The 26,305-nt window shown below is 37.7% G+C and overlaps 3 protein-coding genes and 1 long non-coding RNA gene across 6 annotated transcripts; all 4 read left to right on the forward strand.

Moving 5' to 3' along the window:
- The first annotated feature begins 806 nt into the window (after positions 1-806).
- LOC136699700 (uncharacterized) lies at positions 807-2,658 on the forward strand. Its single transcript, XR_010803659.1, has 3 exons — positions 807-1,019; positions 1,292-1,389; positions 2,558-2,658. It is a non-coding gene; the product is annotated as an uncharacterized lncRNA (long non-coding RNA).
- A 2,574-nt stretch (positions 2,659-5,232) lies between these two features.
- Positions 5,233-10,728, forward strand: LOC136664027 (NACHT, LRR and PYD domains-containing protein 12-like). The gene is made up of 9 exons (XM_066641035.1): positions 5,233-6,558; positions 6,855-7,115; positions 7,629-7,802; positions 8,117-8,377; positions 8,484-8,657; positions 8,847-9,017; positions 9,187-9,360; positions 9,629-9,675; positions 9,878-10,728. Exons 1-9 carry the CDS (start codon positions 5,345-5,347, stop codon positions 10,417-10,419), a joined length of 3,018 nt encoding a protein of 1,005 aa, XP_066497132.1. The 5' UTR covers positions 5,233-5,344; the 3' UTR covers positions 10,420-10,728.
- A 5,322-nt stretch (positions 10,729-16,050) lies between these two features.
- On the forward strand, positions 16,051-20,599 carry tmem147 (transmembrane protein 147). Its single transcript, XM_066678050.1, has 8 exons — positions 16,051-16,191; positions 16,848-16,949; positions 17,820-17,889; positions 17,987-18,052; positions 18,298-18,434; positions 18,821-18,905; positions 19,798-19,919; positions 20,319-20,599. Exons 2-8 carry the CDS (start codon positions 16,873-16,875, stop codon positions 20,437-20,439), a joined length of 678 nt encoding a protein of 225 aa, XP_066534147.1. The 5' UTR covers positions 16,051-16,191; positions 16,848-16,872; the 3' UTR covers positions 20,440-20,599.
- A 1,528-nt stretch (positions 20,600-22,127) lies between these two features.
- sult2st3 (sulfotransferase family 2, cytosolic sulfotransferase 3) lies at positions 22,128-26,059 on the forward strand. 3 transcript variants are annotated; one of them, XM_066677405.1, is made up of 6 exons: positions 22,128-22,569; positions 23,529-23,737; positions 23,944-24,070; positions 24,144-24,238; positions 24,727-24,907; positions 25,014-26,059. In XM_066677405.1, exons 1-6 carry the CDS (start codon positions 22,431-22,433, stop codon positions 25,127-25,129), a joined length of 867 nt encoding a protein of 288 aa, XP_066533502.1. In that variant the 5' UTR covers positions 22,128-22,430; the 3' UTR covers positions 25,130-26,059. The 3 variants fall into 3 exon arrangements, with proteins under 3 accessions (XP_066533502.1, XP_066533511.1, XP_066533520.1); XM_066677414.1 differs by lacking the exon at positions 22,128-22,569 and adding an exon at positions 22,780-23,119 and having other exon boundaries at positions 25,014-26,058; XM_066677423.1 differs by lacking the exon at positions 22,128-22,569 and adding an exon at positions 23,430-23,452 and having other exon boundaries at positions 25,014-26,057.
- The last annotated feature ends 246 nt before the right edge of the window (positions 26,060-26,305 follow it).

Consider the following 26,305-nt stretch of genomic DNA (forward strand, 5'->3'; position numbering starts at 1 on the left):
CATTTGACTAAAATAGAAACACCATCTGCTTTAAGGTCCTCTACAGCTTTCTAAAGATGACTTTACGATCATATATTTGTTTTCAGTCAAATGCATGTCTTAATTTAAACACTTAAAACAGTTGTATATTTTAATTACGGTAGCAGATTTACTAGTTTACAGGCGACATCTAGTGGACATAGCGAGACGTACGTGGGACTCCACAGCAATGTATGTTCTCCGAATAATATCACATACGTCAGTTATCTAAAATTGTCTGACACTTTATTTAATTGTACTTGTGTTAAATAGAAATTTCTATTTTTTTTCCAAACTCTCCAAAATTCAATAATTCAGATTTAATATGATATGTACATATGAAAATCGGACGTCCTATGTGTTTAACTCCATTGTTTTTTGTTCTGATATCAGTTCTGTAAAGCTGCCTTGCGACAACATTATTTGAACGCTACATAAATACATTATTTGGTTTGATGACGTAAAACGAATGTGTTCAACCAAGAAAATATATTACATGGACATATGGGGGGCTTGTAATGAAAATGAAAATTTAGGAGAAAAATAACAATTTGTCTTACTTTAAGCAAACAGAATGTGAGCTGGATGTGTCTCAATTCTGTTTTCAACGCACGTTTGACGTCACAAAAGAGTGCACTTCAAAGGGATGTTAGGGCAAGAATGGGGACAGTGCCAATTCACCTTCCACATTCGGTTTCTGTTGGTGCTCTTTATCTTCCCTTCCTTATAACGACAGTAAACAAAGTCTCCATTTTAAAGAGCATAACATGATCGGAGATAACCGTCAGGATTACACAAATAAGCTACTACGCGATGTCAGTTAATTGTGGAATATTTAATTAGCCCTAAATACATAGTTGGTGCATCTTTCCGCTGGATTTTTTTCGACTGGTAGCTAAGTTTGGATATAACACGACTCCAATAACGCCACGTATTTACCACGCGGCCTGCAGAGATACCCTCTACTAATGGTCTAGCCTTGAATGACACGGACTGACAAGGTCGGTATAAAACTGTGACGAAATTGTTTCCCTATTTAGCTCCAAAACATTGTTAGTGTAAAGCAAAACTCTACATATGTATACAATATATAAAATACAAAAGTAACAATCTATTCCAGAGTTTCGTCCAACCGGTTTTATTCTAATGATCTCAGATCAGCCTTAAAAATGTCTCTCATACACACACACACACACAGAATGAGAGTGTGTGTGATTTATTAAGAAAGCTGAAGACAATGATTTCTCTACATGTAGGTGACTATTTTAAAAAGGATTATGAAAAGGCAACATTCAAAGCAAGAAAAGCAAAATGAAGAAGGCCTCATGGAGAGATCCAGAAAAACCCCAGTGACAGTGGCTGAGATGGCAAGTGCTTTTGTTTTCACTGTTTCTCATCCTTAAATGTGCTGTACACACTTTGTAAAATTCATAGAATAATTCTATCTCTTATCCATATATGCACTGAAAAATGTTCAGTGTTTATATGCAGCCCTGGCACAATCTCCCTACATTGCTGGAACAGGTGTTTCTCTATAGCTGAGTCTAGCGCTCTCTCCCTCCATCACCCACTCAGGCATGGCTGAGAAATAGTATCTGAAGGTGGTATTTATTGGATGGTAGAGAAACCTCCTAACTTTGAAAGGCATGAGGAATGAGGTTGTTGCTCCATATTTCTGCTCCATAGGGGGGAAACTTTGGCTTATATTTGCTTTGTTTCAAATGCATTACTTAAAATGGAACTGACTCCAAATTAAGGAGATCATAGCAAACTTTTCATAAAAATAAACGCATACTGAGTGCTATACAGAACTTATGGCGGAACAGTGTTGCAGCAGGTAGTGTTGCAGTCACCAGGGACCTGGAGGTTGTGGGTTTGAGTCCCGCTTCGGGTGCCTGTCTGTGAGGAGTGTGGTGTGTTCTCCCTGTGTCTGTATGGGTTTCCTCCGGGTGACTGTCTGTGAGGAGTGTGGTGTGTTCTCCCTGTGTCTGTATGGGTTTCCACCGGGTGACTGTCTGTAAGGAGGGTGGTGTGTTCTCCCTGTGTCTGTATGGGTTACCACCGGGTGACTGTCTTTGAGGAGTGTGGTGTGTTCTCCCTGTGTCTGTATGGGTTTCCTCCGGGTGACTGTCTGTGAGGAGTGTGGTGTGTTCTCCCTGTGTCTGTATGGGTTTCCTCCGGGTGCCTGTCTGTGAGGAGTATGGTGTGTTCTCCCTGTGTCTGTATGGGTTTCCTCCGGGTGACTGTCTGTGAGGAGTGTGGTGTGTTCTCCCTGTGTCTGTATGGGTTTCCTCCGGGTGCCTGTCTGTGAGGAGTATGGTGTGTTCTCCCTGTGTCTGTATGGGTTTCCTCCGGGTGACTGTCTGTGAGGAGTGTCGTGTGTTCTCCCTGTGTCTGCATGGGTTTCACTTCCTAGAACCATTATAAAACTACTATATTATTAAGATTATATCTATACCAAAAACACATTGAACTAGTATGTAAGCATTTTTCCATTATTAGAGGACGGTTATTAACAGGTTGTTACGGTTGTAGGCAGGAAAACCAGCTTCACATCATCCAAGTTGTGTGTCCATGAAGAGTGATACATCCATGGAGTGGCATGACAAGTTTGGCCAAGGACCTGTTTCCAGCTGTGAGTCAAAAAAGAGTGATACATCCATGGAGTGGCATGACAAGTTTGGCCAAGGACCTGTTTCCAGCTGTGAGTCTATAAAGAGTGATACATCCATGGAGTGGCATGACAAGTTCGGCCAAGGACAAGAGTGCACTGGAACAAGTTCTTTAATGTAGGTATAATAATGATGTTGACTTAAAATGTTTAAAAAAAAATTATTTTCTTTGTTTGCAAATTCATTTCTGATGTGGTCTATTACCCTACATTTACTATCAAGCCTGAAGTCCAAAACAGTGGATGTGTTGATCCTGGGAATAAAAAGACCCAGAGAGTCAGGAAAAAGCCCAAAAAAAAATATATATATATAAAGTTTGTTTGAATTATATAGTAAATAGTTAATGAAATGCAGCTTTTTGTTTTTTTTTATTGACAGACCTAAGTCATCATCACATATGGAAAGCTATATTTCCATGAAGAGAAAACAAGCAACGGATCAATCAAAAAACATAAGCCAGGAAGTAAAGAGAAGTAGGGAAAGTTGGAAGACCTCAGCAACAGCACGATCGGAATACACACCTCTAGACCTAACTGGACTACAGGAGGAGAGAGTCTGCACTGAGCACTACATGCCTATGGAAGTGTTCTGCAAGACAGACCAGACACTGATCTGTAGACAGTGTGCAACTCTGAAACACAGAGGCCACAATAAAAGCTATACAATACATGCTAGGGTAAGAGATCAAATGTTTAGATTCAAGAAATACTGTATTTTGAAGGACTGGTTCAAACAGCATTTTCCAGACTTCATATACTTGGTTTCAAATGCAAACAGTAATAGTTGTTGTTAACCTTACCTTTACAACATTACATTTTACCACATCTTGATTTGTTTCCAGTTGGTAACCATCAGGTATACACAACACCGATAAGTGCATTAAGTCCTTGTGGTGAATAGTTCTTACAATTGACTTGCAAAGTATTGATTATAAGTGCATCATACGTCACTTTTAACAAAACAGCAGGTAGTGTCGCAGTCACACAGCTCCAGGGACCTGGAGGTTGGGGTTCGAGTCCCACTCTGGGTGACTGTCTGTGAGGAGTTAGTGTGTTCTCCCTGTGTCCACGTGGGTTTCCTCCGGGTGCTCCGGTTTCCTCCCACGGTCCCAAAACACACATTGGTAGGTGGATTGGCGACTCAACAATGTCCGTAGGTGTGAGTGTGTGAGTGAATGTGTGTGTGTGTGTGTGTGTGTGTGTTGCCCTGTGAAGGACTGGCGCCCCCTCCAGGGTGTATTCCCGCCTTGCGCCCAATGATTCCAGGTAGGCTCTGGACCCACCGCGACCCTGAACTGGATAAGGGTTACAGATAATGAATAACCAGCAGGACTGTTTGTAATGTTATTCATCCTTGTTTTCTGCCATGTGATATCCCGATTTTTGGGTTACAGGTCCACCAGGAGCTTGACACAGTGTCTTTACTCGAGCAAGCACTAAACCACATTGATAAGGATGAGTTCATGAATTATTTGTGTACAAATTACCCAGAATGCTTTGAGTCTCCTGAGGAGGGTCAAAATGTTCATGAAGCAACCAAACTTGTTCTGGAGAAAGTTGGTTCAGAGACTGCTCAAAAGATAGCCCTAAAAGTCATGTTGGAGAAAGGTAGGATAAAATTGATTCTCATTGAAAGATCATGTTAAATGTCTAATGAAATATTATCATGAAGCTGCTTTTACACTAAACATGGAAAATTCACTTATGCCTATAAGATATACATTTCAATGGAATATGTGGGCCCAAATATGGATTATTCTTGCACAGAACTGCAAATGTAGCAGTAAATGAATTCCACCTCAGCAGACATGCAACGTCATATAAAGTTAAAACGTTTTCAACTTTTGCGTGATGTGCATTGACCCAGTCTCAGCACGGCCAATAGAAGAGCATTAGCTGTGTCTGGAAGTTCCTTCCAACATTTCCACTATGGAATCCAACCTACAAGTGCCATGTATACCACAAGTGGTGTTGACAGCACCTTGCTCTTACATCAACGACAAACACAACATGTACCGTGTTCCGTGTGAAACCAGTTAATTCACTTAATCAGGAACTGAAACACAAACTGCTTTTTGAAATCTCATCTATTTAACACTTTTCCCAATTTTACTTATTATCTACATAGCTTTGGTTGTTTTAAGACATTTTTTTCATACATTGAGATTAGATGTAAATCTAGGCTACATAAATATGAAATGCATACATATATTCCTAAAGTAATTTAAACACCTTGTGGATAACCTTAATAATTCTACATTCCCACACAACTTTAGCCCAAACATTACAAGATTGTCCCCAGAAATTCACCATTACAAGATTATGTCTGGCCCTATCAGACTAATTGATATACTTTTTTTTAATTATTATTTATTTATTTATTTTTGTAGAAAGGCATCTTAAGAGCATCCAGGATCATCTTAAATCTAAACTTCAGAAGGAAAAGCAAATCAGGATATTCATTTTATATTCCCACTTCCTTTTCGGGATCTGAATTTGAAGGGTCATGACAGTTATAGTTTAATCCAACTTCTTCATCAGTATTTTCCAGAACTCAAAGAGCTACCAACTATTAGGAGTGAGGAAATAAAAACTGTGTTCATCTTTGATGGTCTGGACGAATGTCGACTTCCTCTTGATTTCAAGAACAATGAAATGTGCTGTGACCTCACAGAGAATAACTCAGTGGATGTTCTGCTAACAAATCTGATTCAGGGGAATATACTTCCCTCTGCACTCCTCTGGATAACTTCCCGACCAGCAGCAGCCAGTCAGATCCCTCCTGATTGTGTTGACCAGATTACAGAGGTCAGAGGATTTAATGATATAGATAAGGAAGTGTACTTCAGGAAGCGGTTTAGTGAACCAGTCTTTGCAGACAAAATTGTTGCACACATAAAGTCTTCTAGGAGCCTTCACATTATGTGCCATATACCAGTTTTCTGTTGGATATCTGCCACCGTCCTGGAGAAAATGTTAGATAAATCAGACTGCACTGAAGTTCCCAGAACTTTGACTCAGATGTACACCCACTTTCTCCTCATTCAAACGCATTTGAAGAATAAGAAGTACCATGGAATGACTGATGACAAAATAGACTTGAATGAATCAGACAAAGAGATGATCACCAAACTGGGGAAACTAGCATTTGTACAATTGGAAAAGGGAAATCTGATTTTCTATGAACACGATCTGACAGAATGTGGTATTGATGTCAGCAAAGCATGCGAGTACTCTGCAATTTGCACAGAAATTTTCAAGGAAGAGTTTGGGTTGCACAGAGAGAAGGTCTTTTGTTTTGTGCACCTGAGCATTCAGGAACATCTTGCTGCAGTGTATGTGCAACTGGAATTTGTGAACAGAAATGTGAACATTCTTAGAAAAGTTACAGAGAGTCAGAGCAGTTCAGTGAAGATGTCAGATTTGCACATCAGTGCGGTGGACAGAGCTTTGCAGAGTGAAAATGGACATTTTGATCTTTTCCTTCGCTTTCTTCTTGGTCTCTCGCTTCAATCCAATCAGATTCTGTTGAGAGGACTGCTGTCAAAGAGTTGCATTGAAAATGTTGAAGAAACTGTAGACTATATAAAGGAGAAGATCAGAAATGAGTCTTCTGCAGAAAGGACCATCAATCTATTTCACTGTCTGAATGAATTGAACTACAACTCTTTGGTGGAGGAAATCCACAGTTTCTTGCGATCTGACAGCAATTCAGAGACAGAGCTCAAACCTGACCAGTGCTCTGCTCTGGCGTATGTGCTGTTAACTTTAGAGGATGTGATGAATGAATTTGATTTGAAGATTTGCAACACATCACCTGAAGGATATCGGAGGTTGTTGCCAGTGGTCAGGAGTTCAAGGAGAGCCATGTAGGTTTCTATTTTCTACTAAGTATCATTAGGTCATCAAATTTTATTACATTACAATAATAACATATATATCAGTGTATTGTAAATCAACCTTTTGCAGGCTCGTTAAACTTTCTGAACAGATATAGATACAAAAACAATTTTAGTTGTACATGCAGGCAGATTACATTTGTTTTGCATCTGAATATTCCAGAATAGCCTTGGTACAACAGGCTCACCTTGTTTTAATGTACTGATGTATTGGAAATTTCCCATCTCTGCGAACTTAATTTTAACTTATATCTTACCTTCCACAGTCTTGCTGGAGTCAGTCTCACTAATGAATCATGTGAAACTCTAGCTTCAGTTCTGCAATCATCAAACTCACACCTGATGGAACTGGACCTTAGCTTCAACAATTTGGGAGATTTAGGAGTCAAGCTTCTTTGTGCTGGTCTCTCAAATCCACACTGTAAATTGGAGAAACTAAATCTCAGCCACAACGAGTTAGAACACATAGGAGTGAAGCTGCTTTGTGACTGCCTAAGGAGTCCACACTGTAGGCTGAAGATACTTGGGTATGTATTTAAATTTAAATTAAATATATGTATCTATATTTATATTTATTTATTGTATTTCATTATTTATTTTTAATAGTGTTTAATTCTGTTTCTTTATACCTTCATGTAAATATAGTAATAACAGGCATTATTGAAATTCCATATCTTAGTGTAGAAATATTACATGGATTTAATTTTCTTTTAATGCTAATTACCTCAGCTTTGTTACACTCCTGTGATAAATTATATTGAGATGGTTGTTGAAAATGACAATGTGTCACATAGCCCAACCTATAATATTTTTCACCAGCCGCCACTTCAAAGGGGTATATTATCGAAAGTTGTACAGTGTATATTATTTTTAAGCCAATCAATTTGTGTGAAAATCCAAGAAGACCAGTAGGTGTAGAAATGTTCAAGTCAGCCTGTCGGGCACCAAATAATATGTCATGGTCAAAATCACATGGATGACTATTTGTAAGTGTACAGGTATTCCTAAGAAGCATATTATGTCCTTTTTCCTGTTTGCAGTTTGGCAGGCACAAACTTCTCAGAACGCTCCTGTGAGCTGATGGCCTCAGTTTTCCAGTCAGCTACCTCAAGTCTGAAAGAGCTAGACCTTGGGTGCAACAATATGAGAGATGCTGGAGTGAGGCTGCTTTCTGCTGGACTGATATGTGTGCACTGTAAACTAGAGAAACTTGGGTAAAATAATTGTCATACTTTTCATTCAATGCTGAATTATTTCAAGAGTGTGTGACGTTTGTTTAGATGAGAACATAAAACAATAAATTGGAAAATTTCATACTAACATTCTGTGACAACTTAGACTGCTGGCGTGGTTTTAATTGAACTGATTATAGATTGTATATTTAGTATTTATAGAGTTAGTGTTAGACTGAAATTTCATTTACACAATCCTGAATAAAATCTTCTTCTGTACAGACCTTTTAATATTTTATATGGCAAGAGAAACATTAATCTGGAAGGCATACATTATTGACCATATTTTTCTTTAGGTTGGATAGATGTGATCTCACACATGCGTCGTGTGAAGCATTGACATCTGCTCTACAGTCACCTAACTCATGCATGCGAGAGCTAGATCTCAGCTACAATAAACTGGAAGACTCAGGTTTAAAGCAGCTCTCTGATGGACTAACACATCCAAACTGCAAACTGGAAAAACTTGACCTCAGCTACAACACTCTTGGCCATTCTGGAGTAAAAATTCTCTCTGATGGACTGATGAATTCAAATTGTAAACTGAAGATTATTAGGTATGTAGTCAAAATAGAAACATAATATTCCTTTTTCAACTGACCAGTTTGCCAACTCATTCACAAATGTTATACAAAACTAAAATGATGGATTGCTCTTCTTTAGACTTGCTGATGTCAGTATGTCAGAAGAGACATGTGAAACTCTAGCCTCAGTACTACAGTCTGGAAACCCACACCTAAGAGAGCTGGATCTTAGCAACAATTACATAGGAGACTCAGGAGTGAAACTTCTCTGTGCTGGGCTTAAGAGCCCAAATTGCAAACTAGAGACACTAAGGTGAATATTGTATTAATGTGTGCATTCTTATATTTTTATGCCATTTAGAACCAAAAAGGAATCTTTTGTGTGATTCATCAGAATATTTCTTTTTTCCTAATTGTCCCAAAGATTTTTTATACTTTTGGTTTCACAATCAAAATATGTTTTCAAGTAGTAACCACCACATGTATCTATTCTCTCTTGTAGTCTGTGTAGGTGTAATCTCACATACAAATGCTGTTCGAATCTAGCCTCAGTGCTGAGTTCCTGTTCTTACTTAAGAGAACTGGATCTAAGGGATAATGATTTGCAGGATTCAGGTGTGAAGCTCCTTTGTGTAGGTCTTCAGCATCCACAAGGCATACTGCAAAAACTGGGGTAAGTAGAGAGATATTTAAATATATTCTATGGCGTTAAAATAGGTTCTGTTTTTTGGTTCTCAGAATTTTAGATCCTATTTTGACGCCATAATATTCCACATTAAACCCAAAAATTCAATCTCATTATAATACTCACCCAAATACTCACTGTGAATATTTTTCATCAGTCTTTCAGGGTGTTGTGTTACAGAAGAAGGCTTTTCCACTCTAGGTTTAGTTTTGAATTCAAATGTTTCACAGCTAAAAGAGCTTGACCTCAGCTACAATCATCCAGGACAGTCTGGAGTGAGTCAGCTGTCCACAATACAGAATGATCCATGCTGTAAACTGAAGAAACTGAGGTGAGCAGAATAAATACTTTAAGGCTTATTTTCCCTAAATAATTCCGTTTTTTCTAAAGAATAAAATGAATACAACACATTTTATTTAGCTCTAAAAGCTTTTCTGTACTTCCAAGTACTGAAATATGTGCCTAGGAAAATATGCCACATATAATGCTGATATTATTATGTAATGATGCTGATGATATTATGGGTTTAAAAACAGCATATCAATCCATTTATATTGAGTTGTATTATGATAGCGCTTATGGATTTTCTGTATGTCTAGTCTGGAACATGGTGGAGAATGCAGGAACAAACCAGGGCTCAAGAAATGTAAGTGTGGTTTCTGTTATAAAACACTGAAATTTAAGTTAATACTTAAATTAAACTACAAATTATGATTTTCACCTTTGCTGATATTAATCTATTTTTCATATCTTGTTAATATCTTTAATAACAAGTTTTATTTTCAAAACTGACTAATTTTCTAAAATCATTATTTTGTTCTTTATTTTCAAATTTTTTTTTTCTGCAGATGCCTGTGAGATTACTCTCGACCCAAACACAGCACACAGAACTCTCTCTCTTACTGGGATCAAGAAGGTGACAATGACAAAAGGGGAGCAGCCATATCCCGATCATCTAGATCGGTTTGAGTACTATGCTGAGGTCTTATGTAAAGAATCCTTAACTGGGGCTCGCTTCTACTGGGAAGTTGAGTGGACTGGGAATGTTGTTTACATAGGGGTCACTTACAAAGGCATCAACAGGAAAGGCCGTGGCAGAGACTGCAAACTTGGCATGAATAACAAATCTTGGATTTTGTTTTGCTCTAATGACTATGGGTATTACGTTAGTTATAATAACAAGGAAACCGTGGTACCTATGCCACTCAACCCTTCCAAAAGAATGGGGATATATCTAGATTGGCAGGCTGGCACGCTCTCCTATTTCATCATCTCCCCTGACAGAGCATACCACATATATACCTTCCACACAACCTTCACTGAACCCCTTTATCCAGGTATCAGGGTTTACAACTACGATGATACTGTCACATTGTGTGATCTTGAATAACACAAACGTAAACATTTAATCTGTACTCAAAAAACTAATAGGGCAAAAAAGCATTCTTTATAGCAATGCCAATTTTTCTAAAGAGCCTTCATTAAATTATTATTTTTTGTTTGTTTAACAAAGAACTATTTTCATTCCACAAAGCAATGTCTCAACAAAACATCCTCTGTGTTCCCCAAAGTAATTTTAGTGGATTAAGTTTAATAATATTTATTAAATGGACCGCACTTATACAAAATATAAAGTAACACTAAATAGTATTTTTTTCCATAGTTACATATAGTATAAATAGTATGACAGAGTTTTAGGGCCACCTCATTGAACAAAATAATAATAATAAGATTCTGAAAATAAAGTCAGAATTTTGAGAATAATGTCTCAATTATTCATATCAGAATAATTCTGAGAAGGATTCAGAGAATAATGTCAGAATATTTCACTGCACATATAATGGGGCAGACACAACCACAGTGTAATTGAGGAATGCAGTGTATTGCTGAACTCATACTATGGTATAGGTTTCAGGAATAAATACTCAGTCCTCTGGCACATCAGGACCCAATTGTGATTAGTATTTAAATGCTGGGTCAGTTGTGCAAGAACCCGTTTATTCAAAAGAGGGCATGTATAAAATGAATGATCACTAAAATGATAGATCCAGAGGGAGTGGAATTCAAGCATGCCCATGAGGCTCCCTCACATTAAGGCTTATGGACTCGTACTGTAAAACTGTATGCATGGCAGTCTGGCTGAAATTATATGGTTTAGTTGTCATGGGGATCGAAGCATTTAATAAATAATTCTGTTCACTTCATTGACTGTTTTTTTTCACAACTCACTCTATGGCGCACAGACTGGGAGTCTGTCTGTCTAAATATATTTACACAGACAGACTCACAGTCTGTGTGCCATAGAGTGTTTCTCTAAATATTCAGTCTTTATTCTCAGAATTCTGACTTTTTTCTCTGATTTTTTTTTTTTCAAATCTGTGGCCCTAAAACTCAGTTGTAAAAAGTATTATTTGGATAAAGGTGAACATAACAGGCCTCTGTTAAGACTTGTTAGACAAAGCAGAGGCATTTATTAGACTGAAATGACCTTTGCTCAATATCTGAGCAGTAGGAGACTTAAGCCAAAGCTTTGTTTTTCCTTCATATTTGATCTCATACTTGTTGACTGGAAGAACCTAATGAGATATTAAGGAAGATTTTTCTTTCCCTGTAATTTACTAGATACTGTGTGCTTAACTAGTAGCTACCTATCTGTAAGGAAAGGCTATATGGAGTTTTATGTGCTCATAGAATTATTATTCATGTATTATTTTTTATACTATTTATACATTACTTAAAACTCTTCTCAAACTCATAGGCCTGAACAGTCTTTCAAAAAAAATTAAGCTATTTGAACAAATATGTTACAGTAGTTTGAGCTGTACTGGGTTTCTTGTGCACACATGACCCAATGGCAAAGTTAGTGCTACAGTTTATTTTCATAAACAAGACTACATTACTTTTTCAGTGAGATATCCATGTGTGGAAATACATAGAGGGGAAAAAACACATTTGCAAACACTTTTTCACAGACCTGCTTTGCCAAAATGTTTGTGGAGAACTTTTTTGTTTTTTTTACTTTTACACACTTTCACACATTTTAAAAATTTGTATCATTGCAGCTAAGAATGTTTTTGTAGTTGAAGGTTTTGTATGTGGTTTACAATTATACTGGTACATTGTGGACCATGTTGACAACTTAAAACTATGGGCCATTGTTTATTTAGTAATGTTACTCTGTGTGCTGGATTCATGATTCTAATAAGTCTGACCAGTATAATGTTAAGGCACTTGATAGTAATAATGATTCTCATACATAAGATGATTAGGGGGGGGGGGGTTTAGAAAAATACTGACACAGAATCACATGAATTTTAAGTATTTGATGTGTTATAGTACAGTAGTGAGTAAAGAAGAACAATTCAATTATAATAAAATGAAGAAACTAAAATATAGTAATAGTTTTTCTTCCAATTTAAAATCTTGTCATTATATAGCTTCATAATATGCAAAACAAATTAATGTGTTGTACAAAAGGAATTGTAAATCTTAAAGCCTCCCAAAGCTTTTTCCTCCACTTTGTGGTAGTTTATCCTTTCCATTGTTGCCCTTGGCTGGGTTTTGTGTTTTAGAGATTATTTTTCTTAGTCCTATAACGCTGCTTTGTGCCAACAGCAACTGTAAAAAGCACTATAAAAATAAATACATTTAATTTGATTTGATAATGGTGACACCTCGCTACATACATACGCTACAATATAAATTCCAGTTTTCAATCAGATCACAGAGCTCACATGGACATACTATTGTAATACTATTTATGCTTGCCTCTACTACAGTAGATAGCCTACACTGATAACTGAGCTTTTCAAATGAAATTGATTTGTGTGATGTTTATAGGACTACATTCATTTAACAGGCTGAAGTGACTCCAATAAAAATGTTTGCCTTAAATGTGACTGATTTGATTTATTCAGGGCTGTGTTGGAATGTCAAATCCATTTTTTTTCCCAATTGGATTTGAGTCATTTTCATAGTTGGTCCTAGATCAAATGCATATCTGATTTTGTGGTCCTGTGGCATAAACGTACACGGCCAGATGGAATTTCATGAATCTTTGCCTGTATGCATGTGTCCAAGCTGAGCCAGCACTTGCAGCACAGCAAAGCAACAATGTAGGAGGTTTGAACTGATTCCCAAACAGATATGTACAACCTGAGTGCAGACATCATTATTTTATTACCTACACTGTGTATTACGTAGGGTGTAGGGAGACATTTGAGACTAAGCTGATATCTTGGTGCAGCAGTAAAAGCCAAGCTGTTTTTTTCATCTACTCATCTTAATCATACAGCCTTTTAATGAGACTTATGATGTGACCATAGCCATGGTTTACAACATCCATAGAGAAAATATTGCAGATGAATTTACTAAAAATATTAAATTAAAGATTGAGTTTAATTTGTTATCTTGATGAAGGTGAAATAATTTTTTACCATCTTGGTAGGTGGATTGGAAACTCAAAAGTGTCCACAGGTTTGAGTGTATGAATGAATGAGACTGTGTGTCACCCTGTGAAGGACTGGCGCCCTCTTCAGGGTGTGTTCCTGCCTTGCACTCAATGATTCTGGGTAGGCTCCGGACCCACCGTGACCCTGAACTAGATAAGCAGACAATGAATGAATTAATTAATTATTTGAAGTTTTTTCGGGAGTATTTACACTGCGGATAAACCAGCTGCCTTTTGAGAAAACACTGTTAAACTAGCCACACGTCAGATTTGCGCGTGCAGATGCTAGTGACTGACCGGTAATATTCAACATGCCAAAACCTAAAAAAGCCCTTAATTTTAAAGAAAATATAACCACTTTTAAGAGGTTTATAAATTTTTATTTCTAATAAGTACTTCATCAGTTCTGTTTTTGCCACACTATGTACCTATGAAATATGAAGTGATATTACTGTATAGATTTTGAGTAAATAGCTTCCAAAATCCCAATAATTGTCAGTTGTTTTTAATGATTGGTCAGCTGCCTTGCTTTTTAAAATGATCATTTCTAATATGTAGTCCATACAACCAACAGGTATCAGTCCAGTCTTTACCATACTATGTACCTATGAAATTTCCAATGATATTTCTGTATACATTTTCAGTAAATGACATCCAAAATACCCATAATTGTTTATTGTTTTTAATGATTCAAGTTTACTGCTTTATTAAATGGTCGTTTTTTTATAAGTATTCCATACAACCAACATCAATACAGTGTTTATCATATGTACATATTCAAGTTCACCAAAGCAGGCTGTGTCTCACAACTGGCCAAAATTCCAGTGTCAGTTCGAAACCTCTCAACATCCAGTAGGAATAATGTTAGACTCTATTGCCCAAAAGCCATTTACTGTAAAAATAAATAAATAAAATAATTTTAAATAATAATAATAATAATAATAATAATGGAAAGGTAAGTTTGCTTTTTTTAGTGAAATACATTTTATTTTCCAAAACTAATGGAAGATTCGGGATAGGTTTTAAATTTGAACCTTTAGCCGTTGTTATCTGTTGTGATTCCAAGCTGCTTTGTGACATCAGTTGTAAAAAGCGCTATATAAATAAATTTTGAGTGATTGACTGATGTTTTTAAAGTTCTGTGACCGTTGAGTTCTGTGACGCTAGAGGGCGCTGCTTCATGTCTTGCACAGGGGTCACAGCTGCCTTCAGAATTTGTGACTCCACTGAAAGTAAAATTCTAAGTACTGATTTTTATACCACCGCGACACTGAAATGGATAAGCGGAAAAGATGATGGTGATTGTTGTTATACTCTGCGTTTTCAGCACAATGCAGGGGTGTTAACACACAGGCAGCGAGCATATATCGGTCCACTGGCGTAAAAACACTGTTAGCACACCACTGACTGTAGACCACTGCTGGTCCACCATCGGACCCCTCAGATTACTGTCCTGTACAGGATATAACTCATTTATAATCTCCTCAAACAGAGTTTACATTCACAGAGACTTTTATTCTGGAAAACAAACTAATACAAATATTACCAACAAATAAGAGAGATATAATAATGAGTATAAGCCTGATATAAAATGATTAAATGATAAAAATGTTGACACTGTGCTGGATTTACATTATTCATTCATTCATTATCTGTAACCGCTTATCCAAGTCAGGGTCGCGGTGGGTCCGGAGCCTACCTGGAATCATTGGGCGCAAGGCGGGAATACACCCTGGAGGGGGCGCTAGTCCTTCACAGGGCAACACACACATTCACTCACACACATTCACTCACACCTACGGACACTTTTGAGTCGCCAATCCACCTACCAACGTGTGTTTTTGGACTGTCGGAGGAAACCCATGTGGACACGGGGAGAACATTTACATTATTTACTAATCTACAACTATAGTTAATGGGACTGTGGATGGAAAAATGCTATATGTGACATTTTCTTTAAAATTCAATTTAATCACCGATGGTCCACCTAGAAAAAACTGCAAAACACCTCAGGTGCCCTCAGTTTACCAACAGTGGTCCGCCGTATTCTTGCTATAAAGTCAGCTTGTCACTTTTATCCAGGTAGGCATATTTGTTTCTGAATCACTAGTTAACCTTGACATATTTTAAAGAAAGTAGTTTCTTTATTTTTAAGATCCAATGTAGTCTCCCAGGGTGGCACACTGTTCAAGATCCACCTAAGGTCACTTAAGGAATTTGCCAATTGATAAGCGTTATTGAAAAGTTTCAGACAATGAACGAACCCTTCATTTAAATCTCAGTAGTAAATCTGTTTTTCTCCGGGGCATTACACAATCTTGGATTACTGTTATGTTCTTGGGTGTTCTAAAACTGAAAAAAAGTAAAAATAATATTTCTGATTACCGCATTTATCTTAATCATTTCTTTAATAAGAGGATTTAGGTTGTACATATCTCCTTATACTTCTGTAGGCAGCATTTTCTGATACACTACATTTAGCTTATCAGAGTATCTTAACTACTGTTTTATTTAAGCAAATGTACGTATAAAAGTACACGATGACAGCACATTTCTACAAAGTAGCACAACTCACCAGAACACCGGAACGGATGTGTGTGTGTGTTTTGTACCAACGGGAGTCTTTTCGATGGGTCTCAGCTTGAGCAGTTGAGCAGCAGTGTCTGATGTCAGTGCGGGATTAAACGGGTTTATGCTGATATTTTAACGGCGGTGAGTTGTGGGCATTACTTTATTTTCTGCAATAATTTCCTCTAACGTGTCTGTGTTTTTTGTTAATATCAACGGTTCGCTGTTCGTGGTGTTTAGCGGCTAAAGCTAACGGCACTTACGGTCCTGTTTTTATGAATACATTTAAATGTAAAAAATATACTTAACAAAAAAACACGATAAACTGAAAATGAAACCTGAATGTTACTGGACCAGTCAGAGTTGTCAGATATTTATTGCTGCTTTTGTCTCTGTCTTGCACTGTCACGACGCTGAAGTTGGCTTCTTTTTCTGATTTTCTGTTCCACCTTAAATGGTACAAGAGTTACATGCTAATCGCCACTAGATGGCAAAATACGAACGTGACCTCTATACCGTGGAAATGTTATCGCTACATGTTTCTCACTTGGTTAATTGGACTCTGTCTTTCTGTCTGCATGTCCTTTCTTTGACTGTCTGTATATTTTCAGTCTGTCTGTATTTCTATCTGTTTCTTTACACAGTCATTTTCTCTGTCCACGTTTTTTCTGTTTTATTAATTTCAAGTATCTGTCTTCTGTCTCCCCATTTATTCTCTGTATGTTTCTCTGTCATATGTAAGTGTCTCCCACCAATCTCTCTGCCTTTTATTGTCTATTTACTGCCTGTTTTCTCCCCAGGTGTTGGACCTTATATTGGACTGCCATGACACTATTTCATTTTGGCAACTGTTTTGCCCTAGCGTATTTCCCATACTTCATCACGTACAAATGCAGTGGGTTGTAAGTAGCTCCTTTGCAAATGTGTCATTTATTGGTATATTTGAGTAAAACTCAAATAGCACTTTAGGTAATTCTGCCACCATGTCTTAAGTCTTATATCCTGCCTCTGAATGGCTGTTGTGTGGCAGATTCTCTTATAAACCTCTACATAAGTATAAACCTCTTATGTTTTTCCCATATGTCAATTCAAGGCATCAGGTTAACTTAACAGGGCTGGGTTTCCCAAAAGCTTTGTTGTATTTAGACCATTCTTTGGTGGTAGATAATTACATTAAAGTCTAAATGTTTAAGATATGTTATACTACAACTCTTTCAGGAAATTCAACTCAGAATGTTTGAAGAGTTAATGCACTATAATAGCACAAATAGTAGAGGCCTGTTTTCAAATATGTTTACAACTTTGTGTATCAAATAATTCTAAAAAAAAAAATGTTGAAAAGACGCATATATTCAGTAGCATTTGATAACATGTTTATGGTAATCCATAATAGCAGAAAATGCATGAGACAATGGGCTATTGAGCTGAATTATAGCCTATGTATTTTATTGAACTACGTTCCTATGTATCTAGAAATACATTTTATTTTATAATGCTAGTCCTAGGATCTAGTTTAAATATTGACGTCAGATGCATACATGAAATATGTCTACATTCCTGTTAAAATGATAATTAGCTTCAGTATAACAGTTATACACTCATACATTTTAATCTATTCATACTGTTATGTACAGTGGTAGTTATGAGCTTTGATTTCCAATGTTAATTGCAACTAACAGTGAACATGACTGTGCTAAGGAAAATATAAATTATTACAAAAAATTATTAAATGGATCATAATACCCATATTTACCTCTTCATCATTGTATTAGATCTGAATACAATGCCTTCTGGAGATGTGTTCAAGCAGGGGCTACCTACCTCTTCGTTCAGCTTTGCAAAGTAAGTCGTTTTACATGATATAAAAAATGTTCATGTGAATTGTTTTTTTAAACACATGACGATGGTTGATCTCCTTAACCATACTCTTAACTTCCAGATGCTGTTTCTTGCCACATTTTTTCCAACCTGGGAAGGAGGGGCTGGTGTATATGACTTTGTTGGGGTAAATGACCAGCAGAAATAATTATCTGCGCTTATACATTCAGACTGTCATTCACGCATAGTTTTAGTAAGTTAGAATTTTCACTGGGTCCCCCTGGTGACTTAAGCAACTTAAGATGAGTTCTTTTGCCAAAGAAATCTTATTTTCTAACCAAGTCTTAGCTGGTTACAGTAATGTTGGTATTTGTTGTATTTAATAATGATGTGTATCTACACTGATCAGTTCTTAAATGTTCTACAATACAGGAATTTATGAAGGCCACTGTGGACATGGCAGATTTGCTGGGGCTGCACCTTGTCATGTCCAGAAACGCAGGGAAGGGAGAATACAAAATAATGGTAGCTGCTATGGGCTGGGCCACAGCTGAGCTGGTTATGTCCAGGTACTTTTCCTACACACACACACACACGCACGCTTTTAATGCCACCACAGTCATTATCTCACAATAAAAATAGAATAATTGGTTTATTTTAGTGAGGCTATTGTGTGTAAAGGAAACACAGACATTATCATTAAATGTTCCTGTCCATCTGTTTCTTTCACTGTTTGCTTCATTTTTGCCACATTTTTCTTAATTATTCTGTTTTTAAACAAAGACAAATGCCATGATGAGGAAATTAATTTGGTAATTGAAACCCATAACCCTTAAGGGGTTAATAGTTTATGAAATGGAGACCTGGGATCATGTGTAGACACCTAAAACTGTTTTTTTTTTTTAATGTATAATTTCTATGACAAATATTTAATCTGTTAATTCATGTCACACAGGTGTATTCCATTGTGGGTGGGAGCCAGAGGAATCGAGTTTGATTGGAAATACATACAAATGAGCTTTGATTCCAACATCAGTTTGGTAAGAAATTAAGCATATATACAATAATGTAGGAGGGCGGCACGGTGGCGCAGTAGGTAGGTGTCGCAGTCACACAGCTCCAGGGACCTGGAGGTTGTGGGTTCGATTCCACTCCGGGTGACTGTCTGTGAGGAGTGTGGTGTGTTCTCCTCGTGTCTGCGTGGGTTTCCTCCGGGTGACTGTCTGTGAGGAGTGTGGTGTGTTCTCTCTGTGTCTGCGTGGGTTTCCTCCGGGTGACTGTCTGTGAGGAGTGTGGTGTGTTCTCCCTGTGTCTGTGTGGGTTTCCTCCGGATGCTCCAGTTTCCTTGCACATGTTGGTAGGTGGATTGGCGACTCCAAAGTGTCCGTAGGTGTGTGTGTGTGTGTTGCCCTGTGAAGCACTGGAGCCCCCTCCAGGGTGTATTCCCGCCTTGTGCCCAATGATTCCAGGTAGGGGACCCACCGCGACCCTGAACTGGATAAGCGGTTACAGATAATGAATGAATGAATGAATAATGTAGGAAAGGGGCAATGTTGAGTTACACAGAACCATTAATGGATTTCCTGGGATCTTTTTGAAATTGTATCCTCATAATGACAGGATTGCAGGGCAATTATTACTTTCAAAGATGTGTTCCTGCAAGGGGCAAGGTGTCCTGTTGACCATTACAAAACAAGCAGTGCCCTTCCATAATACTTTTCCTACCAATTATTCCAGTCAATATAGAATAAGTTAAGCTAAGCTATTCACATTTAGTACTCAACTGCATCAGTTGTTATTCATTTCTGAAGAGCACAGAAACTGGAAAAACTAGCGAAACCGGTGAGAATGTTGTCTGTAGGGACAGTTAGGCAACTGTACTTGTGCACTACTTTGTGTGTAATTTGTAGTCTGTTTCTTTGTTTGGTGCAGGTTCACTACATTGCGATGGCTGCAGTAGTCTGGATGTTTACACGATACGACCTCCCGAAAAGCTTCCGCTTACCTGTCACTGTGCTGCTGGGGCTTTGTGTGTACAAGGCCTTCCTAATGGAGTGAGTTCCTCCCTTTCAGTAGAACCTTCTATCATATTAACACTATAATATAATTGAATAATAAATATTTTAATAATACTGGTGCCATTTAACTCCAATTCATTTTTAGTTATTTTATGTGCGCACTCAACAAATAAAGATTAGATCTATGTATCAGAACCATTTCCCCTTTTCTTACGTTATTGTATATGCCCAGCAACATTTACTTGCATTGTCTGGTGTGATGGAACAACGTCCAGTACATTTTGAGAAGATTAGTTGTAATGTGATCCATAAAGAATCATTCATTCTCAGTACCTCATTAATGGTTTCTGGGCCAAATATAATCAAATCCTTTTAACAGTCACCAAGAGTAAAGCCTACCCAGAAGATTCAAAACTCTTTTTTTTTTTCCCCTAGATTGTTTGTCCATGTGTTTCTTCTGGGCAGCTGGACAGCTCTGCTTGTGAAGGCAGTGCTCACTGGAGCCATCTCCCTTTGTTCTCTCTTCCTCTTCATCACACTGGTTCACAGCAACTGAGGCTTTTTATTTGTTCATGCACATTCAGGCGTTTTGGGAGAAAATGCCCACAATGCTGTATAGAATATTTTCTCTAACACAGGGGCCAGCAAGTGTGCTAATGTGTGTTGTGTTTTACTTGTCTTTCACATTAAATTAACATTTACACAAAGTTATTGTCTTTGTTTTATGATTTGGGATGAGCTGATATATTAATTTACTTCCGGTGCTCCGGTGTCCTCCCACAGTCCAAAAGCACACGTTGGTAGGTGGATTGGCGACTCAAAAGTGCCCATAGGTGTGAGTGTGTGTCGCCTTGTGAAGAACTGGCACCCACTCCAGGTTGTGTTCCTGCCTTGCGCCCAGTGGCTCTGGACCCACCACGACCCTGAACTGGATAAGCGCTAACAGACAATGAATGAGTGAATGATTTGTATATTCATGTTAATATATTACTACAGCATTTCCAAATTAGTAACTTTTGGATGGAATATAACGGAGCATGATTATGGCCACAAGTGGTTCATCAGTGCTATTGCTATAGTGAGATATTATGGGTGCATACACTAACCATTCATTCACTCATTCATTTATTCTCTGTAGCTGGTTTATGCTGCTCATGGTTACTGATATCCTACGGTTTCTTATCAGTATTTTTTGTGCTGTCTGGTAAACTTCAGCATAAAGTCAGAGTTTCAAGTTTTTTTTTAAGGCATTACTTCTCTATTTTCACAATGGTAATTGCATTAAATTGTGGCTGATATGGGCATTTAAGCACTTTTATTAGTTTCTCAGTATGATATACTGATCCCAGCCCCACAATTGCAACAACACATGCAATCAACCTATGTCATGTTTTCACCATGAAAGTTTGAATGGAGCAGAGAACAGTTAAAACAGCAACCTCAGGGTTGTAGTGTGATCAGACCAACAGAACTGCCAAACTAGAAAAGACTTAAAGGCCTAAAAGACTGACAAAGGTTTCATTGCTTTCCCTTCTCCCATCACAACTGATTCAATGAGTCAATAAATGAACAAGTCCATTCATAATGGCAGTGGAGGGGTTAAAGCAGAGAAACCACTAAAATATGCAAGACATGGGGCCCTCGGGACCAGGACTGAGAAACAGTGGGTTAGGGCAGTTATTGTCTTCTGTAAAGAGGAACTGAGAGTCATAAGAGTCCTCTGCTCATCAATTAAACCACTCTATAATACTCTAAAGTGGTTGAGACGTAGTAACTCCACGCTTTTGCCTTTGTTTTGTATGTGCAGATCTATGAATATGCAATAAAAGTCCCCACCTCTGGCTCCATTCACAACTTGAAACCCCCAGTTTGCAAATTGAGGGGATTGGTTCCTTAGGTTTGTGACATTTAAAACCCTGTTGGTCTAAACACTATGTAAATCTTCGGCTATGGCCTTGACTGCTTATTTCACCCATGAGTCTTTGAATGTATTAAAAAAAATAAAAACATTTCAATTACATATAAGTTCAATGTTTTTTTTTTTCTTCAGGTTCCTTCAAACTCTTCAGATTTCTGGTTCCTGTTAGAAATGTTGTGTTTTATTTCATATCTCACCACTCTCAAGGACTTTATTCATTCTGATAATCCAAGCTTCTGAAAATTGTAGGTATTACACACTTGATTACAGCTATTTACATATGCCAGAAAAGCACTCTCATCCTTGCGTTCGCTTTCAATCCCACAAGTATCTTGTTACAGATACAAAAACCTTCCTATTTCGAGTGATATTCCCTCAGTACATTCCAGTGGGGATTTTGAGGTTCTTTATTTTCCTCAGAACAGAACTAAGAGCCATTTAAGCTGCTCTTAGGAGGCGTTCAGTGTTTTCTGGAACATCAGATATGCTTCTGAAAAATGTACACAAACTAAACGTATGTTGGCGCCCTACTGTACGAAGGCAGGAGGGGAGTTGTATGTACATTTTTCAGGAAGAACCTCATTCCAAACACTTTCTTACAGAAACTCAGGGAACTGTATAGTGTCACTATGGTAAGCCAGGAGTTGTATCTTTGTTACCACGGTCTACTTCTTCCCAACATTGCTCACAACGAGGAAAGCTTGAACTTTTTTGAGACGTTCAAATTTCGAGATGACGATATACTCGCGGTTACATATCCCAAGTCCGGTGAGTTACCTCAGGTTTTAGAACCTTTTTCCTTTCTGTTGTGTTGTAACGTTGCGTAATATTCGTATACTTTCAAAAGCAGTTGTAGATATTTTTTCCCAGACGTTGTTATTGCACAGAGAGGGCGTCTTCATTTTCGTATAGGTTTGCCGGCATAAATTGTGTGTTTTTAGCAAAATCCAGCAACTGAACAAAAGCAGGCTGTAACTCATTTGAGCGGTTTGTTTGTTCGCAGCCCAACAGGCGGTTTTTGAACGTAAACTTTTATTTTGTAGCAAACGTCAATATCGCTATTAATTGGTGCAGCTGAACAGAAGGTTTTTTTTTTCTTAGTCTCATTTAGCATCACACATCGACCTTCCTAAAACTACAGAATTTCATATTAAACTACACAAACTACTTGTTATCTTATTCATGGAGAGTGGGAAATATCTCATATACCACGGGATAATGCTCCCTACAGAGACCCACGATCATGAGAGCATTAAATATTTCGAGAACTTCCAGTTTCAGGATCAAGATATCATATGTGTCTCTTTCCCCAAATCTGGTAAGTAACATAATATGTAATTTATTAAAGAGAGTAGGTTTAGTTTCATTTAGTTCTTCTTAGATTCCAGCTGCAGTATTTCTTGCAGAAGGTGGAGCTGGAAAACAGTCCTCCAGGGAATAACTTCTTTTTTCCACTGCTCATTAATCCCCTCCTAGTCCCCTGGCCTCTTCTTCAGCCCAGAGTAACCTGTTGTTCTTAAAATCTTTAGATTAGAGAACCTGTTTGCCTTTTGAACACCTGCTGTGCTCACAACTGAACAGATGAGCCAGCAATGGGTGCACTATAATTAGCTGATTTCACTTATTAGAACGAGGGTCCACAAATCTTGTGGTAATATGGTGTATTTTTTTTCCAACCCCTTAAAATAACTTGTGACATGGTTAAGAACAAATATTTTGTTTTTCAGGTACGACATGGATGCAAGAAATGATCCCTTTGCTCCTCAATGGTGGAGACCTTACTCCAGTGGAGAGTGTCCCAAATTGGGACAGGGTCCCCTGGCTTGAAGAAACAAGGATTGCACATGTTGTGGACAAGCTGAGTTCTCCACGAGCCATGGTCACCCACATGCCTTTAAATCTGATGCCTCCAGCATTCTTCTCTTCAAAGGCTAAGGTATACGCAGTCATCAGTGCACTGGGATTTACATCTGTTATGTAACCTTGATTACACAGATCATACAAAGTAATCTCCTATTTTGCCTCGAGTCACATACTTGGCATTCGTTTTCGGTTTTACAGAAATCTGAATGACACAGGATAACTGTGTTCAACATGCACTCATTAATTCCCAAACTCTTATGTCTTTGCGTTCATCTCTAGGTCATTTATATTGCTAGGAACCCCAAAGATGTGTTGGTGTCTTCCTATTATTTCCACCAAATGGCCAGTTTTCTGGATGACCCAGGAACTTTTGAAGAATTTACAGACAAGTTCCTTGCAGGGCAGGGTGAGGGACGTCAGCAGTTGTTTTAACATCTTTAGCTTGTGTGTGCCATAGTTGACCTCATTTTGTTGTGCAGTTCTTTTTGGAAAGTGGACTGAACATGTGAAGAGCTGGAAAAATGCAGATCTAGGAGACAGGATCCTCTATATTACATATGAGGAGCTGATTCAGGTAAAGTGTTTCCAATGGGGTGAAATTATGTGCATGGCTTTAATACTGGTGGGATTCTTCCGGCGAATTCACTGGCTTTTTTATCAATCTGACATTTATTTGTACCATTTACCTGACTGCTATTTTTAGCACGAGTGCTTCTACAAGCAGTTTTAACCCCTTAAATTCCCAGGCCTAAGGCTTATTAGTATTCCTTGCATGAGAAATTGTGTTAGTCAAAAGTTTTAGGTGAAAAAAACGAAACCTTTTACCTAGCTATGTGTCATTGTTTGAGCATTCAGTTGCAGTTCTGTGACAGCATTTGAAAAGCTTATTTTTACTCACACTATGTATAATTGTCGGTGTTGGCTGTATGAATTCAAAACAGATTGGTGACCTGATAGCAGCTCTATTAATACTAAGTTACAATTATTTATTTATGTTGGATTTATATTTACGGAGGAGTAATGAAAACATGTATGTTTATGCTTTTCTTATTTAACCTGTAGGATCTGCGTGGAGTTTTGCAACGCATGCTAGGTTTTCTTGGCCGAGAGTTGAGTGATGATGTTCTAAATCAAGTCACTGAGCACTGTTTGTTCAAAAACATGAAACAAAACAAAATGTCCAACTACTCGCTGGTGCCCTCGGACATTATGGACAGCAACAAGTCACCTTTCCTCAGAAAAGGTAGATAAAACCTTTTCCCCAATTTCAGCTGGACATGTATGTTTTGCAGGAGTGCAGTACATAAGAGTAGAGTGAAGTCTCACTGTACTTTTCTGTTCTTTCTAAGGAATTGCTGGAGACTGGAAGAATCACTTCAGCCCTGAACTGGAGGCCAAATTCAATGCAGTCATTCGTGAAGAAATTGAGGGTACTGGCATTAGGTTCCCATGGGATGAAGAATAAGAGAAGCATTTAGAGTGTCACAGTAATCCTTATAGTCTTGTGGTTAGTATCAGTTAGCTTAAAAGGTCTGTACCAACGGCCAGCTTAAATTGCATATGGTGGGCTAGGGATATGTTTAGCCAATTTGGTTTGTTTATTGCAACAGTAGCACATGCTGAAATGACTGTTACACATTGTACTGACTCTACAAAGAAAGGGCTTCTGTGTATCTAAGACCACCAACAGAAACAGAACCACAGCAACACTATAAAGATACACCAGAAACAAAGGCACATGCCAAATATAAAACCCAGAGCTTTTTGATGTATTCACAGTTATGTCTAACCCCAATCAAACACTCCTTACTGTGTTCATGAAATATAGCTCAATATTATCACTGTCTGGACAAAATTTAGGTTTGTGTTTTAGGTTCTTGTGTTTCTGACTGGTGAAAAATCCACAGATATCTATTACTTTTTCGAATGGTGGTTAGAAAATGCTGCTAAGTCAAAAGTTAAAAGCAGAATATGCTTGGGGGAGGATAGCAGAGCACTGAGTAATTAAAGGGAGTGTGAGACCTATACATGGCCAGATATCACCAGGGTGGATCCACAATAACATGGAAAAATTAAAGTTAGGAATGTGGCTTCTTTCTCCTGAAAATTAATTACTGCAAAACATGTATGTTGTGCCTGTGTCTATTGGGTATATTTGGTATAATTGATTCATGATTAATCCTGTGCTGGGCTCCATCTCTTTTGTATTAGATTATACTGTGATGTATAAAATGTTTAATTATTTAAACAATAAAAAAGTGAAGGACTGGCACACCATTCAGGTTGTGTTCTCTCTCTCTCTCTGGATAAGTGGTTACAGACAATAAAAGAATGAATGAATTAATAGGTACATTTACAATTTTGCTGATTAATGGATATCAATACAAACATAATATATAATAAAGAAAGAAAATGTTGGTTGTGTGAAACGAATGTCAACTTTATTTCTTTCTTTTAAATGAATGGCAATTTTCCAGATCACGTAGTGGGAAAAATATGGTAAATAAATAAATATAATTCCTCTGTTACCCTTCAGCCTGAAGACTTTAAGGAGTGACTGTCAATGTGGGGAAAATAAATACTACACACTACATCAAGCCTCTTCCAAATTTCAACCGCTCTTTTACTACCATCTACTGGT

The sequence above is a fragment of the Hoplias malabaricus genome, chromosome 1, assembly GCF_029633855.1.
Source record: "Hoplias malabaricus isolate fHopMal1 chromosome 1, fHopMal1.hap1, whole genome shotgun sequence".
In the NCBI taxonomy this organism is placed as follows: Eukaryota; Metazoa; Chordata; class Actinopteri; order Characiformes; family Erythrinidae; genus Hoplias; species Hoplias malabaricus.

Coding starts and splice junctions, on each gene's coding strand:
- LOC136664027 (XM_066641035.1), top strand. CDS start 5,345: ATGTGCTGTGACCTCACAGAGAATAACTCAGTGGATGTTCTGCTAACA. Junction 8,658..8,846: donor TGCAAACTAGAGACACTAAG/GTGAATATTGTA, acceptor TCTCTCTTGTAG/TCTGTGTAGGTGTAATCTCA. Junction 9,018..9,186: donor GGCATACTGCAAAAACTGGG/GTAAGTAGAGAG, acceptor ATTTTTCATCAG/TCTTTCAGGGTGTTGTGTTA.
- tmem147 (XM_066678050.1), top strand. CDS start 16,873: ATGACACTATTTCATTTTGGCAACTGTTTTGCCCTAGCGTATTTCCCA. Junction 18,435..18,820: donor GCTGAGCTGGTTATGTCCAG/GTACTTTTCCTA, acceptor CATGTCACACAG/GTGTATTCCATTGTGGGTGG. Junction 19,920..20,318: donor TACAAGGCCTTCCTAATGGA/GTGAGTTCCTCC, acceptor TTTTTCCCCTAG/ATTGTTTGTCCATGTGTTTC.
- sult2st3 (XM_066677405.1), top strand. CDS start 22,431: ATGGTAAGCCAGGAGTTGTATCTTTGTTACCACGGTCTACTTCTTCCC. Junction 22,570..23,528: donor GGTTACATATCCCAAGTCCG/GTGAGTTACCTC, acceptor TTTGTTTTTCAG/GTACGACATGGATGCAAGAA. Junction 24,908..25,013: donor GTCACCTTTCCTCAGAAAAG/GTAGATAAAACC, acceptor GTTCTTTCTAAG/GAATTGCTGGAGACTGGAAG.